Source organism: Xenopus tropicalis, chromosome 5, assembly GCF_000004195.4.
Source record: "Xenopus tropicalis strain Nigerian chromosome 5, UCB_Xtro_10.0, whole genome shotgun sequence".
Lineage (NCBI taxonomy): Eukaryota > Metazoa > Chordata > Amphibia > Anura > Pipidae > Xenopus > Xenopus tropicalis.
This window is the reverse complement of record NC_030681.2, coordinates 60096167-60111279: the sequence shown is the minus strand read 5'-3', so window position 1 is coordinate 60111279 and position 15113 is coordinate 60096167. Positions and strand designations below refer to the sequence as shown.

General features: G+C 41.7%; 1 protein-coding gene across 1 annotated transcript in view; it reads right to left on the bottom strand.

The window, feature by feature from the left end:
- Positions 1 to 15113, bottom strand: part of plg (plasminogen) — a 186876-nt gene that overhangs the window by 41430 nt on the left and 130333 nt on the right. Inside the window, exon 15 of the mRNA XM_002938570.5 lies at positions 11315 to 11389. Coding sequence (XP_002938616.2) covers positions 11315 to 11389 — 75 coding nt within the window. The remainder of the gene's footprint in view (positions 1 to 11314; positions 11390 to 15113) is intronic.

Genomic DNA, 15113 nt, shown 5'->3' with positions numbered 1-15113 from the left:
CAACACAGGGTAGGCTGAGGTATGGCACACACAGGTGGCGTAGGGCAGGAAGAGTATGGAACATACAGGCAGCATAGGGCAGGCACAGTATGGCACACACAGCAGCACAGGGCAGGCAGAGTATGGCACACACAGGCAGCATAGGCCAGGCACAGTATGGCACACACAGCAGCACAGGGCAGGCTGAGTATGGCACACACAGGCAGGGTAGAGCAGGTAGATTATGGCACACAAGAGCAGCATAGGGCAGGCAGAGTATGGCACATGCAGGCAGCATAGAGCAGGCAGAGTACTGCCTGTGTGTGCCATATTCTGCCTGTCCTATGCTGCCTGTGTGTGCCATACTCTGTCTGCCCTATGCTGCCTGTGTGTGCCATACTCTGGCTGCCCTATGCTGCCTGTGTGTGCTATACTCTGCCTGCCCTATGCTGCCTGTGGGTGGTGAACCTGGCAGGGGTTTGTTCTATGAGTTTGTTAGCAGTTGGAAATAGCCATTAAATGGTCCCTAAGGTATGAAATTATGTGTGGGGTTGCTGTGCTATTTAAAAGGGAGGAGGAGGCATATGGATTTAAGGGTGTGTCTTAATATGGCATAATTTAATTCTTTCACGTATGAATGATGGCTGATATCTTTTTGTATTATTAACAGGGTCAACAGCTTGTCCAAACCAACAGATGTGCTATTTTAGGTGAAGAAGCTGGGGAGGACAGCTCTGAACTGGCATGTATGGAGCAGGCTGACTCTCTGAGCACCCAGGGGGGCAGCACCAGCACAGGTGGGGGGAGTATGGCTAGGAAGGAAGACAAGCTATAGTTATAGGGGGAATCAATTATTAGAAAGATGGATAAGGTAATTTGTTGCAAGGATCCTACATGCCAAACCATATGTTGCTTGCCTGGTGCTAGGGTTCGGCATGTGGTGGAACAAGTAGAGAAATTATTGGGAGGGGCTGGGGATGACCCGGCAGTCTTGGTACACATAGGTAGCAATGACAATGTTAGAGGAGGGGGGTGATCCTCAAGAGCGATTTTAAAAAAACTAGCTGATAAATTGAGAGAGAACTTCCAACGTAATTTTCTCAAAAATATTGCCTGTCCCTTAATGATGACAGTGTAGCTGCTTTGGGTTAGAAGATGGCTAGAGGGTTGGAGAAGATTTTACATTTGGTGGGGGGGGGGAGAGGGTTCAGTAATTCTGTGGTAGACAGGTTAGACGAGGTAGTGGGCATAGTAAGGGAAAAAGGGGAAGGAGACTTGCTTGGGAATACAGATAATGCCAGGGAGGGCCATAAGTTGTATATGCATAATTCTCAAGCTGGTGCCAGTAATAAATTGCACAAATGCAAGGAGTCTAACTGGTAAAATAGGAGAGCTGGAGGTGCTGGCACTGGAGAGTAAATATGATGTGATTGGCATTGCTGAAACATGATTAAATGAGTCACATGACTAGGCAGTTAATATTGGAAGCTATACTTTGTTTCAGAGGGACAGAGGCAATAGAAAAGGAGAAGGGTGTGTCTGTTTGTTAAGCAGGAATTAAAAGCAAATATTAAAGGACATGTCAACCCCCAACCAAAAATTTTAGCAGAGAAAAGCCTCACAGCACTGTTTAAATACCTGCCACTCCTGTCCCTCAGAGGCAAACACTGAAGCTGCAGCAGTCCCTTGGAGTTTCTCTCACTGCAGAGCTGTGTAACTCCCTCTCCCTCCTCCCTTCAGAATCTCCTTGTCTGCCTGGCGTGGTGCACATGCCCAGTTCCAAGCCATTTTAATGAGCATGCTCACTTGAGATGAATCTCTTCTCTACACAGCAGACGATTGCACTCTTTAACCACGCCCACGGTCAATCCTCCAATGAGCCGATCTAATAGGCAGTTGCTACACTAACTCTGCCTTTGTAAACAAGAGCTCTCTGCTCCCTCTCTTGGAACATGTTCTTCTGACTGCAGGCAGGAATGTTTAACCTTTTCACCGCTGAATCTGATCTGCAGGCATTTTATAAGTGAGTCTTGCAAGCATAAACAGTGTTTGCTGAAATACTTAAGCAATGTACACTTCATTCCTGTTTAATTTTATTGTTGTTTAATGCCCTAACAGTTTCATTTTAAGGAAAAAGCTGTCTGTACAGCTTTGTTTAAAAAAGCAGAAGCTTGAAAAAAAAAAATCCTTGAAGAGGTCAGTCGCACGCTCTCAATGACGTCACCCGGCAAAATGGCCGCCGGATGACATGCAAAACGGACTCACTAATGTAAGTGAAGAAGAAGAGGCTAAGCTACTGTTGCAAATAGAAAAGGTTGCTATTCTGGGGCAAGTGATAATAATGGGGGATTTTAATTACCCTTATATTGACTGGATCTATAGTACTGCCAGGACAGTAAATGAGAACAATTGTATAAACTTGGCATGGCAACTTTATGTCACAGGTTGTTGAGAAGCCAACTAGAAACCTTGATATACTGGATCTAGTGATCTCTAATGACCCAGAATGTATAGCAAATATGGTTGAACCCCTGGGTAATGGTGACCATAATGTTATTTCATTTGATGTTTGGTGCTAAAAACAAATACTCTGGGGCAACAGACCCTGAATTTTAGAAAGCAAATTTTAGCTCCTTAAGGGCAGTGCTTCAGGGCATAGATTGGAGCATTATGTTTTCTGCTAAAATCACAGAACAGAAATGGTTGTCATTTCAAATGATATTAAATCATTACTGTTCTCAATTTATTCCATTAAGAAGTAAATGTAGAATTGTTAAGAATGTGGCTTAATTTGGAGATAAAGAATTTAATAGGGGGAAAGCATTTAAGAAATACAAGTCAGAGGGGACAGAACCTACATTTAATGAATATAAACACTAATAAGTGTTGTAAAACAGCAATTCGGAAGGCAAAGATAGCGCATTGTTGCCAGGCCCGGATTTGTGGAAAGGCCACAAAGGCCCGGGCCTAGGGTGGCACAAGTTTAGGGGCGGCATGCCGCCCCGCCGCAACAGAATTTTTAAATTTGGCTCCCATACGGAGCAGTCGGGACCTCTCCCCACTGCTCCGTATGGGAGTTTAAATGTGCGATTGCGCATGCGCATTGATCACGCATGCGCACTCGGGGGGGAGAGGGCGCCGCGCGATTGGGCATGCGCATTCGTGGGGGGGCGGCCTCGGGGCGCCAAGAAGTTAAATCCGGCCCTGATTGTTGCTGAGGCTAAAACTAACCCCCAAAAGTTTTTAAACTATATTAATAGTAAAAAGACGCAGGTTGAGCCAGAAAGTTTGACATCCGTGGTGTGCAAGTTATTTAAAGGCTTGAAGGGACATTATGAGCAGTAATTAGCATGGCTTTATGTAGGACAGGTGATGTCAGACAAATTTAATAGATTTTTATGATGAGGTTAGTAGTGGTTGCCGCAGATGTGACCTATTTGGATTTTGCCAAAGCATTTGATACTGTGCCCCACAATCGTTTGCTTTCTAAACTAAGCTCTGTTGGTCTTAGTGACGTCGTTTGCATATGGATAGGAAGCTGGCTACAGGTCTCCTGTGCACAGATGGGATATTATTGAGTTAAAAAGGGTCCAGAGAAGGTCAACTAAGCTGGTAAAATTTATGAAAAGTAAATTATAAAGAAGGACTGGCCAAGTTGGGCTTGTTTACACCTGAGAAGAGGTGCTTGGGGGGGTGATATAATAACTATATATAAATATATAGGGGAAGTCATATAATAATCTCTATAATGCTTTATTTAACATTAGGTGCTTTCTGCAGAAACAAGTAGAATCAGTTAACATGTGCTTACACACTGTAATAACATTACAAAGGGTGAGTTCTTTACACACCCACATACAGGCAGAACTATTCCAATTACATGTGACTCCAGGTATGTAGTTTATCTCATTAAGCGTCCTTGTGGCCTTGCATACAAAGGGGAAACTACACAGAAGGTAAAGGATAGAATTAAGCAAAATAAATCCAATATAAATTGCAAACAATTGCAATTACCTATACCTGCACATTTTCATCAAATGAAACATTCTATTTCACAGTTAAAATATCAAGTAATAGATAATGTCGATCCACTTAGATGGGGAGCAGATAGACAGCGATTACTAAAAAATTGAAAATGCGTTGGATTAATACATTAGGTACCCTGTCACCTGGCAGTCTCAATAGGGAATATACCCCTATGACATTTATATGAGTAAGGTGATGTCAAGTGCTTGTTTTTAACAAATACTTGTGTTTTATGTCTCAATTTTTTGCTTATTATATGTTTTGTTTCATTTTTCTCTAGGACAGTAAGATTTAAAGATGTGGGAGCTCATGATCCATATTAGTTCTGGGGTTAATTGTCCCCTGAATTTGGCATTGGAGCCAGAGAGATATTTGATGGATGAAATACACTGCAGTAAGATACTGTCCTTTTCAAGATCTGTTCAATTTGTTATATGTGATACATGTCACAGGGCACTTAGTGTATTGCATGCACAGGCATTTATCTTCATGGAATATTATGGGTTAAATGGAGGTGAATATGGGGTTAATTGTCCCCTGAATTCGGCATTGGAGCTAGAGAGATATTTGATGGATGAAATATACTGCAGTAGGATGCTGTCCATTTCAAGATCTGTTTAATTTGTTATATATGTTATATGTGATACATTCCACAGGGCACTTGTTATATTGTATACATAGGCACTTAGTTTGCATTTCATTGTGTGCACTAAATATATTCACAGAATATTATGGGTTAAATGGAGGTGAATATGGACTGATCCTCCTCTTCCTGTGGGTATTTAAACACTTGTTTGTATTTGTACTAATAGGCTTGATAAAGGGCTGGATTGAAGCCCGAAATGTTGCCTTTGGCACTTGAGTAAAGATTCACATTTTTCAAAACAACCGGAGTGCTGCTGTTTTCATAATTTCTGCAGAAACAAGGGCAGCCATTCAGATTAGAAGAAAGGAGGTTCCATTTAAATATCCGTAAAGGATTTTTTACTGTGAACGGTGAAGTTGTGGAATTCTCCCCCTAAATCAGTCGCAGGGGTTGGATGGCTTTTTAGGAAGTGAGGCAATACAGGGTTATGGGCCATCGCTAGTACAAGTTGATCCAGGGACTGGTCTGATTGCCATCCTGGAATTTTTCCCCCCTCTGGGGCAAATTAGACAGGCATCAGATGGGATTTTTTGCCTTTCTCTGGATCAGCTAGCAGTTAGGCAGGTTATACAGTATATAGGCATTAAGGCTGAACTTGATGTATGTATGTCTTTTTTTCAACCTAACTTACTATGTTACCTAGAAGACATTACAAAATTGAAACGTTTTTCACCATTTTAAAACACAGCACCCTCATTATGCACATCTTGCCAGCTAGTAAATGGCTATGTTACTTCTCTATAATTTTTACTAAACTCTATAAAGACATTATGAAAAGGAAAATTTAATGATTATCTCCTAATGCTGAGCTCTAATCTCTTTTAAAGGAGGCTGATTTTAGCAGTACACATAATTTATTGGGGGTTGATGCAGCTCATTTATTGATGTGTGATGTCTTAGCACAAGGTACTTTGTTGTTAATTCCGTTGCAATGCTATTAGCAATTTTATTGCTACCACTACATGCAACATGTGTTACTTAAATGATATTCAGGGTCGGACTGGCCCGGACTGGAGAAATCCCGGTGGGATTGCACTTCTGAGGAATCGCTGCAGCTTCAGTGTTTGCTTCTGAGGGACAGGAGTGGCAGTTATTTAAACAGTGCTGTGAGGCTTTTCTCTGCTAAAATTTTTGGTTGGGGGGTTGACATGTCCTTTACATTTCCACTTCTTAATCTTCTTTTTAGTATTTTTAGCACCCCCCATTTTCTACTCCTCCTACAGTTTAGGGGTACAACATCCAGATTCTCCACACTTCAGGTTGCTTGTGCTTTTCTAATCAATCCCACCACTTTTTGTGGTGCCAATTTTTCTATTGACTTTGACAGGAACATTTTCAAACTGCTGCCACTACAGCTTTGAAACTACACTCCCCAAACTTGAATAACATAATCATGGGGTCACCCTGAATAAAAATGTGATATTTGTCGGATGCCCAAAAGTGCTAGTCCCAAGCATGGAGCAACAGCCAGTGCAGTCAATTTTCTTTAATTGATTTAAAACTACCTACAACTGCAAAGCTCTGCAGAGAGTGGTGCAGTGTTCCGAAAGGATAATTGGAGGTGAGATTCATCTATAGGAAGAAGTGCCTGAGGAAAGCGGAGAGGATCATTAAAGACTCCAGTCACCCTAGCCACGGACTGTTCAAACTCCTTCCGTCAGGCAGGAGATATAGTAGCATCTGGTCCCGAAACCAGCAGGCTGAGTGACAGCTTTTTCCATCAGGCCATCAGACTGCTGAACACTGACCACTAACACTTCATAGACACTTCAGCAACACTACGACACTATTTATGTGCACTCATACTTATATTCTTATATATGCCCACTCATGTGCATATTTATTCTATATTTGTACTCCACTGCTGCTTGTGAAGCTTGCACACAGGGTCGGACTGGGGGGTGCAGGGCCCAACGGGGCTCCCGCCCCAGGGGCCCTGCAGGTGCCCCAGCCGCGTCCCCTAACCCCCCCAGGGCCCCCCCCAGGGGCCCCCCTAACCCCCCCCACAGGGCCCCCGCTTGACGTCCTCCCCGAGCGCGTATAAATTGAACGCATCGGGGAGGAACAGTCAGTAGAGGGAGCGCCGGCAAAGGTCGGACTGGGCCGCTGGGGTCCACTAGTGCCGGGGCCCACCGGGATTTTCCCCGGTGTCCCCGCGGCCCAGTCCGACCCTGCTTGCACACAAGAATCTCACTCACATGTACTGTACCAGTGTACCAGTAATATGATGTGGCAATAAAAGTGATTTGATTTGATTTCAGTGGGGAAATTTTAACTTCTGCCATTCTCACACATTTAATGCCAGTGTTCCCAAACTTTTCACAGCTGGTCACTGGGGGACAAAGGGTAAAGGTTAGGAAAAGTGGGTGGAGCCACCAACAGCCAATCCATTTACACCCATTAAATTTCATTGGTTTATATTTAAACTGATGCCATTATTTAAGTATTAACCCTAATGTTGTTAAACTTTGCAAAGTTAGTCACTGAATAGTGAGAAATAGTGAGCGGAGCCACCAAGAGCCAATCGCAATTTACCTATTTACCATTTCAATGGTGAAATGTTAAATGCTAACACACTTGTTAAATACGCACACCTGTTAATGTTATACTCACTGCACTAGTGGTGCAAGCCTTCCGTAGGACTGGCAGGTCCTTATCCTCAATTGAACTTTTTTTTTGCAACTGAGCCGCACACACTTCCTGACGAAGGGAGGGTGTATCCCCCCCTAAACGTTGATTACGTTTGTCACAATAAATGGGGTAAACTCCCCGACTGCATATGCTTGTGTGTGCGGCTCTGTTGCAAAAACAGTTTGAAATGTAAAATGCTGTCAGCAGCGCAGAATTTCAAATCCAGGCACCCTGAGGCTGCCCCCCCACCATTCGCGCCCCCCCCGGACAAACAATCTCCCCAATCGCGCATGTGCGAACATCTCTTCCCCCCCCCCCGCACTGCTGCAAATGCGCATGTGGAGGCATTAATACTCCAATACGGAGCTGTGGGGAGCAGTCCCCATTGCTCCGTATGGGAGCGAAGTGTCAAAAAATTTTTGCGGCGGGGCGGCATGCCGCCCCTAAATATGTGCCGCTTTAGGCCTGGACCTTTGTGGCCTCGCCACAAATCCGGGCCTGGCTGTCAGTCCCACAATTTTTACGCCTAAGTCCCAAACTTTGCAGAGTTGGTCACTGGGAAACTGCAGTTTAAAAATAGGAAAAGTGGGTTGGGCTAATAACAGCCAATCAGATTTCATCCATTCAATTTCATTGGCTTAAATATAAAATGCTGTAATCCTCACACCATTTATGCCAGGGTGCCAACTGTTTGTCACTGGGTGGCTCAAGTTTAGAAAAAGTGGGTGGGACCACAATTCACCTATTGACTTTTATTGGTTTAAATTTAAATTGCTGCCGTTCTTAATCCTATGATCCCTAAACTTTGCAGAGTTAGTCACTGGGTAATTGCAGTTCCAGGTTAGAAAAAGTGGGCAGAGCCACTGACCGCCAATCAGATGTCACTCATTAACTTTCATTTAAGTTGCTGACATTCAGACTATTAAAACCAGGGTCCCTAAACTTTGCACTGTGGTTTTTACTATATAACTGTGATCCACACAATTTACAGAGTTAGTCACTAGTGGACTGCAGCTCAAATTTAGTAAAAGTGGGTGGAGCCACCAATAAGGTTTCATTCAGTAAATTCAAATGTTTTTCAAACCAACACGAAGTTCGTTCTGAAACTTCTCTTTCTAGTTAAATATGACGTTTAATTACCATATTTATAACCATATGTGGTTTAAAAGGAAGATAGGAAGGAAGAAAACATTTCAAAGAAGAAGAAAATTTAAAAGAAGAAAAAATTTTAAAAGTCAGAGAGGACAAACACTTGCATAAATAATATGCAAGTATTGTAAAACAACAAAACAGAAATGAAGAAGTGATTCCTTCAGTTGCAAAAGCAAATCCCAAAAAATTTACATATAATGTGTGACACCAAAAGTAAAATTATGTGGGGTAAGAGTGTAGATCTATAACAAAATTGAGATATTTTAGTTACAGGGAACTGTAAAATCAAATCTGCTTAATGATTTTTTTTGCTTCAGTATATACAATAGAGGAGTTAGTTATAGGACTAACTCTGTAGGGGTACATAACACTCAGTTCAAACATATTGTCAGTGGCACAGATATGGCATGATATACTTGAGCAAAGTTAATGAGAACAAGGCTTTTGTGCCTAATGGAATGAATGGCATTATTAGCATGGCTTTGTGAATAACATAATATCAAACAACTCTACATGCATGTTTATGATGTACAGTAGTAAGTAGAAACTTGGAGAGTGCAGTTGCAGAAGATGCAATCTACTTGCATTTTCACAAAGCTTTAGATACAGTGCCCTGATTACCTCCGGAGAGAGGCTGAAGCCAGGACAATAGCTGATCAGATTCCCAGATCAGCTATTGTCCTGGCTTCAGCTTCAAACCCAGTGGGTGAGCTGTAGCCTATAGGATAAACCCATGTAAATGGGATTTTTTTAAGAGTTTGGAATTCACTCCCAGAATTCCTTTTGTTTGCTTTTGTCTGTATGAGGCAGTCTCCTCAACCTAATTTATTTGTTTGTAAAACTAAACTTAAAGACTACCTTTTGGAGTGATCAACCCCAACTTGATCGCATGAGCTGGTTGTCACAAATGCCCGCTCCGCATAATAGGCAGTGATCGGTGGAAGTGCTACGCACCCCTGAGTGGGGCATATCAGGCGCTATTACCTGCAGCGCCAACTCAGATGGTTACCAGCCGTCTGATTTGGCGCTGCAGGTAATAGCGCCTGTTATTTTCCATGTCGAGGCTCACAATACAACCACCGCACCCGGTCTGACATGCTGTGGACCGACTGAGTCATTCTTCTATAGCAACTTATTTGCTAATGTTGCACCACAAACCAGGGGACATTAAATTGTCTATTTTTTCATAGGTACACTTAATTCTTTAATGTTGCGCCCATTCTATATATTTTTGAAACATTCCGAACACATTGTGGACTGTGGGAGGTGCAGTTCAGTTTACATGGGTACCCACACTTTCACTTACACTGATCTTAACTTTTATATATTTACCTTTTCTTTACTTTGTTTTACCTGTGGTTTCACAACACTTTGTTTGTTATTTCTGTTATTTGTTTTATAATTTGATTACTATTTACCTTTTTATGTACTTTAACACTGCCACTTTATGACGTCACCAAACATTTGGCGCCACTGTTGGGTTTATTTGGGGGGGTTTGTGAGTCACATTTGCACTTTGAGAAAGGCTGCTTAGACAGCCGAAACAAGTCACTTGTTTAATAAATAACCTTTTTTCATCTTAAGACCTGCAAGTGCGGTATACTTTCTTTTGTATTCTATGATATTTTGCACTGCACCTGTGCCTGTTTCTACGGACTTTATATATATATATATATATATGTAGGGATCTCCAAGATTGGGCCCCTAGAATGGGTTCTCCTTTGACAGGCACTAGAGGGTGGCCTTAGGGAATTGGACACCTAAGGGTGGTCCTAGTTGTTTTTGTGTTAAGAAAGGGAGTATCCCTGCAGTTCAGGGTTATGGCCACAGGGTGGTGCACACAGTATATAAGGCTGTGCAGCCTTGTGCAGCCAGGTCTTCCTGCCTGGGACCCTCTGGCAAGAGGCCAGCTACAGGCCAGGAGTAGTTAGTGAGCTTAAGGTTATAGACCGCTCTAGGAGTGGTAGATAGGCTATTTAGCTGGGCAGCTTGGCCCCTACAGGAGATTTAATGAGATTAAGATCTCCCAGCACTGATTGCTGGAGTCAGGGAACCAAGTGGTAGTAATAGGTGATTTGCCTAATCCGGGGGATAGCCGGGTGATATTTCCGGGGTGAGGTCTCAAGGGGGTGTCCGCTTGGGGGAGTACCGGGAAGTGCCCTAGAGAGGGGCTTCTGGCGTGAAGTACCGGAGGGAATCCCAAAAGAGGGTCATCTGGCTGGAGTATTGACGGTATCCCAGGAGAGAGGGTCCCCTAAGGAAAAGAGTGTTCCCTGACGTGTTCTGTAACTCCTGCAAAGCCTATCTGTCAGTCATTCTGCAAATAAAGAAATCACTTGGTTCGGCATAATACCAGAGTGCATTGTCTTACTATCTGGAGGATCCACACTGCCGGGTAAGCAACTACCCCAGGGAGGGGGCAAGGTGCCAGGAGTGCTGGGAGTCCCCAAAGCAGAAGTATAATATCAAGTTCTCAGGAGGGGAGTTATAGTTCAAGCTATCCCTATCCTGGGTGGAGGCACGCCAAATAGTACAGCAACATCTGTTCCCCATAGTAAGCGGGGCTCAGGATCCCTGTAAGCGCCACAAGATCTCAGCAGGTAGCAGCACATTCTCTAAAGTGGGCTACATATATATATATATATATATATATAAAGTGGTTTGACCCTGAAGAAGAGTACAGTCAGTACTCGAAACGTTGGATTTTTTTCAATAAATTTTTTCACTTTATTGTTAAGTCCTTGTGTGTGTGGCTCTCTGTCCTTATATTTCCTCATTTTGGCCATATCTGCATTATTGCATTATGTGAAAGAAGTCCACTGATCTCACTTTTAATCCACTATCTTTTGATCTATAGCATTAATCATGCAGGAGACTTACCGTTCCAAGCAGTGTGCTGCTGTTATAACCCACTGGCGATCTATCAAGGTTCCACCACAGAAATGCAGATTAAAACTAAAGAAAAAAGGGAAATGCAACATGATTATTATGGTACCTATGCCATATGTTCTACAATAGTATTTTTTATTAGTTGAAAATATTTTCTTTAACAGCAGTCATGTTACAAAGTTTTTTGCAACCCAGAAGATGATAGTATATTTAATTTCACCAGAAACTAGTATATAAATAAGGTACAATATTATCCCTAATATATGCCTAAGCATGTATAATAAACAGAATTGCATATTAAAACTAAAGGATAGAAGCTAATGGAACATGATTATTATCAATGAATCACAGCACTCCCATCATCACTTGCATTGCTCTTTAATGTAGCAACAGACAGAAACATTAACGTTTCAGAAACATCCATTCCCTTTGCCAAGTATAGAGTGCCTGATTAATCCACCTGGGTTTTAATAAAACATCATAGGTCACATGATCTTATCACAAGTCCTATCCAATAGGACAAAAATATATATTTCACTATAATCTATGGAACAAGGCACATTAAAGGAGAAGGAAAGGTAAAAACTAAGAAAGCTTTATCAAAAAGGTCTATGTAAATACAGCCATAAGCACTCTCAGAAAAGCTGCACTGAGTTCTCTATCAAAAGAAACACATGATTTCTTGTATCCTTTTTGTAAACATGTTCTTAGGGTATCTGACTTTCTCTTTCAGAACAATCCTTCATTCCTGGGGCCAGAGTCTGCGCAGTTCTCTCCCCAATCCTGCTCCCCCTTCCCACAAGAATGCTAAGAACCCCCTTCCCCCTCCCTTAGGAATGTGTGATCTGAACTATAATGGCTAGACCTGTAGCAGAAAGCTACTTAAAATGGCATCTGCCATTTTAAAGCGATACTGACAGCCAATTAATTATTTTTTTTTTACACCTGCAGTTGTGTTTTAATTTGTATCAGCTTTAAATTCCTTATAAACTAAATCTGTAGTTTTTTCGCTTCATAATTATGGTAGCACAAATTACAGACACACAGAGCAGACATGTTTGTTACCCTCTTCTGGGTTTTAATTTAAATGCCTCCCACATGAATAAATATGCCCAATCATAAACCTGCAACGCCCCTTCTGCTTTCAGCCGGTGTGTGACAAGCTCAGCTCTGTTGTCTGTGTGTAATGGGGAGGGGGGAGGAAGAGCCCTTAGAAGCAGGCAGGCACGGGAAAGCTTAAGCTGGCCTGCTATTTAAATTCTTCGTGCGAAGAGCAGAGGGGGGGAGCAGCCCTTTGAAGCAGGCAGGCAATGGAAAGATCAAGCCTGCCTGCTATATAGTTCACAATGTGATGCAAGGAGCGAGGGAGGGAGAGAGGGAGGGATGGGGAACTCTTAAAAGCAAACGGGTTGTCAGACAGTTGGGTTCAGGATCTTCAGTAGGATTTATGTAGAGAAACAGGACTTTTAGGAAAAAACAGTCAACATGACCTATAGGTAGGTTTGGAAGTAGGTTTATATTGTAAAATACATTTTTTGGTGTCAGTATCACTTTAAACAAACAGAGAAAGCTTCTAGGGCTCTTTACTCAGGTATGGTAAAGCTTTCTGCGCAGAATAAATATAATGTTCTAGGTGACACTAATGTGGCGAATCTATTGGCAGTTAATTGCCAAAATGACTTTCCTTCTCCTTTAATGAACACCCTCTTAGCAAATATACAATAGGTCCAAAAACACAGTATAGCTGAAAAATAGAAGATATAGCACATGCCAGGAATTCCATATATCAAAGTAGAAAATAAACAAAATTAAATCAAAATAACCCAAAGAAATACATACAAATCATATTTCTTTTTGAGTCCATTAGGTTGCAAAGTTTTCAATTTTTGAATCCAATATACCTCTCTACATTTGAGTCTGTTAACACGATTTCCGCCCTGAGCTGGATTCATCACTTGATCGAAAACTAAAAATCATACATCATCATGACTGTGTTCACAGTCAGAGTAATGTCTTGGTATAGGTAGGGTGGAATATTTACATTTATATTAGCTCTATGTTGGGAAATTCAGTCACGGATATTTTGTGTTGTCTCTCCTACATACCAAAGGACATAGGGGCACTGTAAGAGATAAACACAAAAATCTGTGCTGCATGTGAAGTGTTTACGCAAATCAACATTGACCCCATTAACTCTGATATTCGATACTTGTAAAACAAATTTGCATTGGGTACAAGATCCACATTTAAACATGCCCAATTTTGGACGTCTGAAAAATGTAAATCTCACTTGTTTAGGTAATGGAACAGCCACTCTCACCAGTTTATTTCTTAATGTACAAGGTATTTTATATGAAACAAATCGAAAAGACTGGAATTCTGGAATTTGTGGATATGCCCTCTGAATTAAATGCCAATGTTTCCTAATAGACCTGGGTATAGCATGACTAGCACCATTATAATTGGAAACAAAGGCCAACTTTGTTTGAGGAGAAGGTACCCTCAAATATGTTGCCATATTTTAATCAATCATTGCTGAATCATAGGCTTGTTTAATAAAGACATCAAGTCTCCCCTTTATGTCAGTGAGAGGGTCTTTATCCAACAACTTACAAAACAAAAGTAAATGTTGTCCTCCTACTTCTTATGCTCCTATTGAGATGTATATAAAGAAGGTATTATATGATTGTTGTGTGTGTGGTTTTGTTTATATGGCTATTCTTATGTCTGCAGAATTAAGGGAAATTGAGGGAAATTTTTACAGCTGTTTGAATCTCCTGCCCGCCCGCCCGCCCAGTCCCAAGTGCAGCCAATCAGTAAGGGGAGGGGTGCGAGGGCAGGCATAGATGTGGGGCAGGTAATATACGATTGACAGCTCAGATTTTTAAATACATTTCTAACAAGTATGGATGGATTTAATAAAAAAAAGAATTTGGGAAGAATTTAATTTGCAAAGGACTTTTTTATACAGCTTTTTATGTGTGGGAAACAGGTCCCTTTTAAGAAGTATATTAATGAGCTGGAGAGAGTACAGAGGTAACATTCTGCATGGAATTGAACCAGTAACGTGCAGATTTTAATGCAGTCTCTTATATCTGTGCTCTACAGTATATAAGCAGACAGCTACTGTCCTGGTTTACTGTGATTGTTATCTCTATATTTTCAAGTAGACTTTTCTTTTGGGCAAAAACTGCCTGAACCTTAGCGGCTTCTGCGTCTGCACATGCCTTAATAAGCTGTTGGCTGAGAATGGAAGATCTTGATTGTAGGGATTTGGAGAATTGTCTCCCAGATACAGATACAGAACGATGTGTGATTCTCACTTCTGCCTTTGTCTTTTTTTGAGATACTAAGCAGTCTCTGTTTAGATTCAACTCATCAAATTCCTTTACTTCTTTCTGTGACTCTGAACTGTTGTGCCGCTTTAGAAGTTGGTATTTTTAAAACACAATTGCTGGTAACTCTCATAGGTAGCAATTAATTGTTTAAGAGTGCCTTTGAGTTGCAGTGGATCAAAGGAAGGTTGAGGAACAGCAGACATACAGTTAACAGTCTTAGACCATGAGTGGTTAATACTAGAAAGCAAAGCTTCTTTATCACTCTCAAAAGTTTGTTGAGCTTTCCAAGTCAATTTGGTTTTGTGCTTTGGTTTGTGCAGGGTTTAATTCCTGATTTGAGAGGACTTCTAATTGTTGCTGTGGATCAGCTTCCACAGAATGTGTAGTGCTGTGCTGAGACATTGTGCTGGTAGAGAAGGAGTTAATGCTAAAGTCCTTCAGCAGCAGAGAAA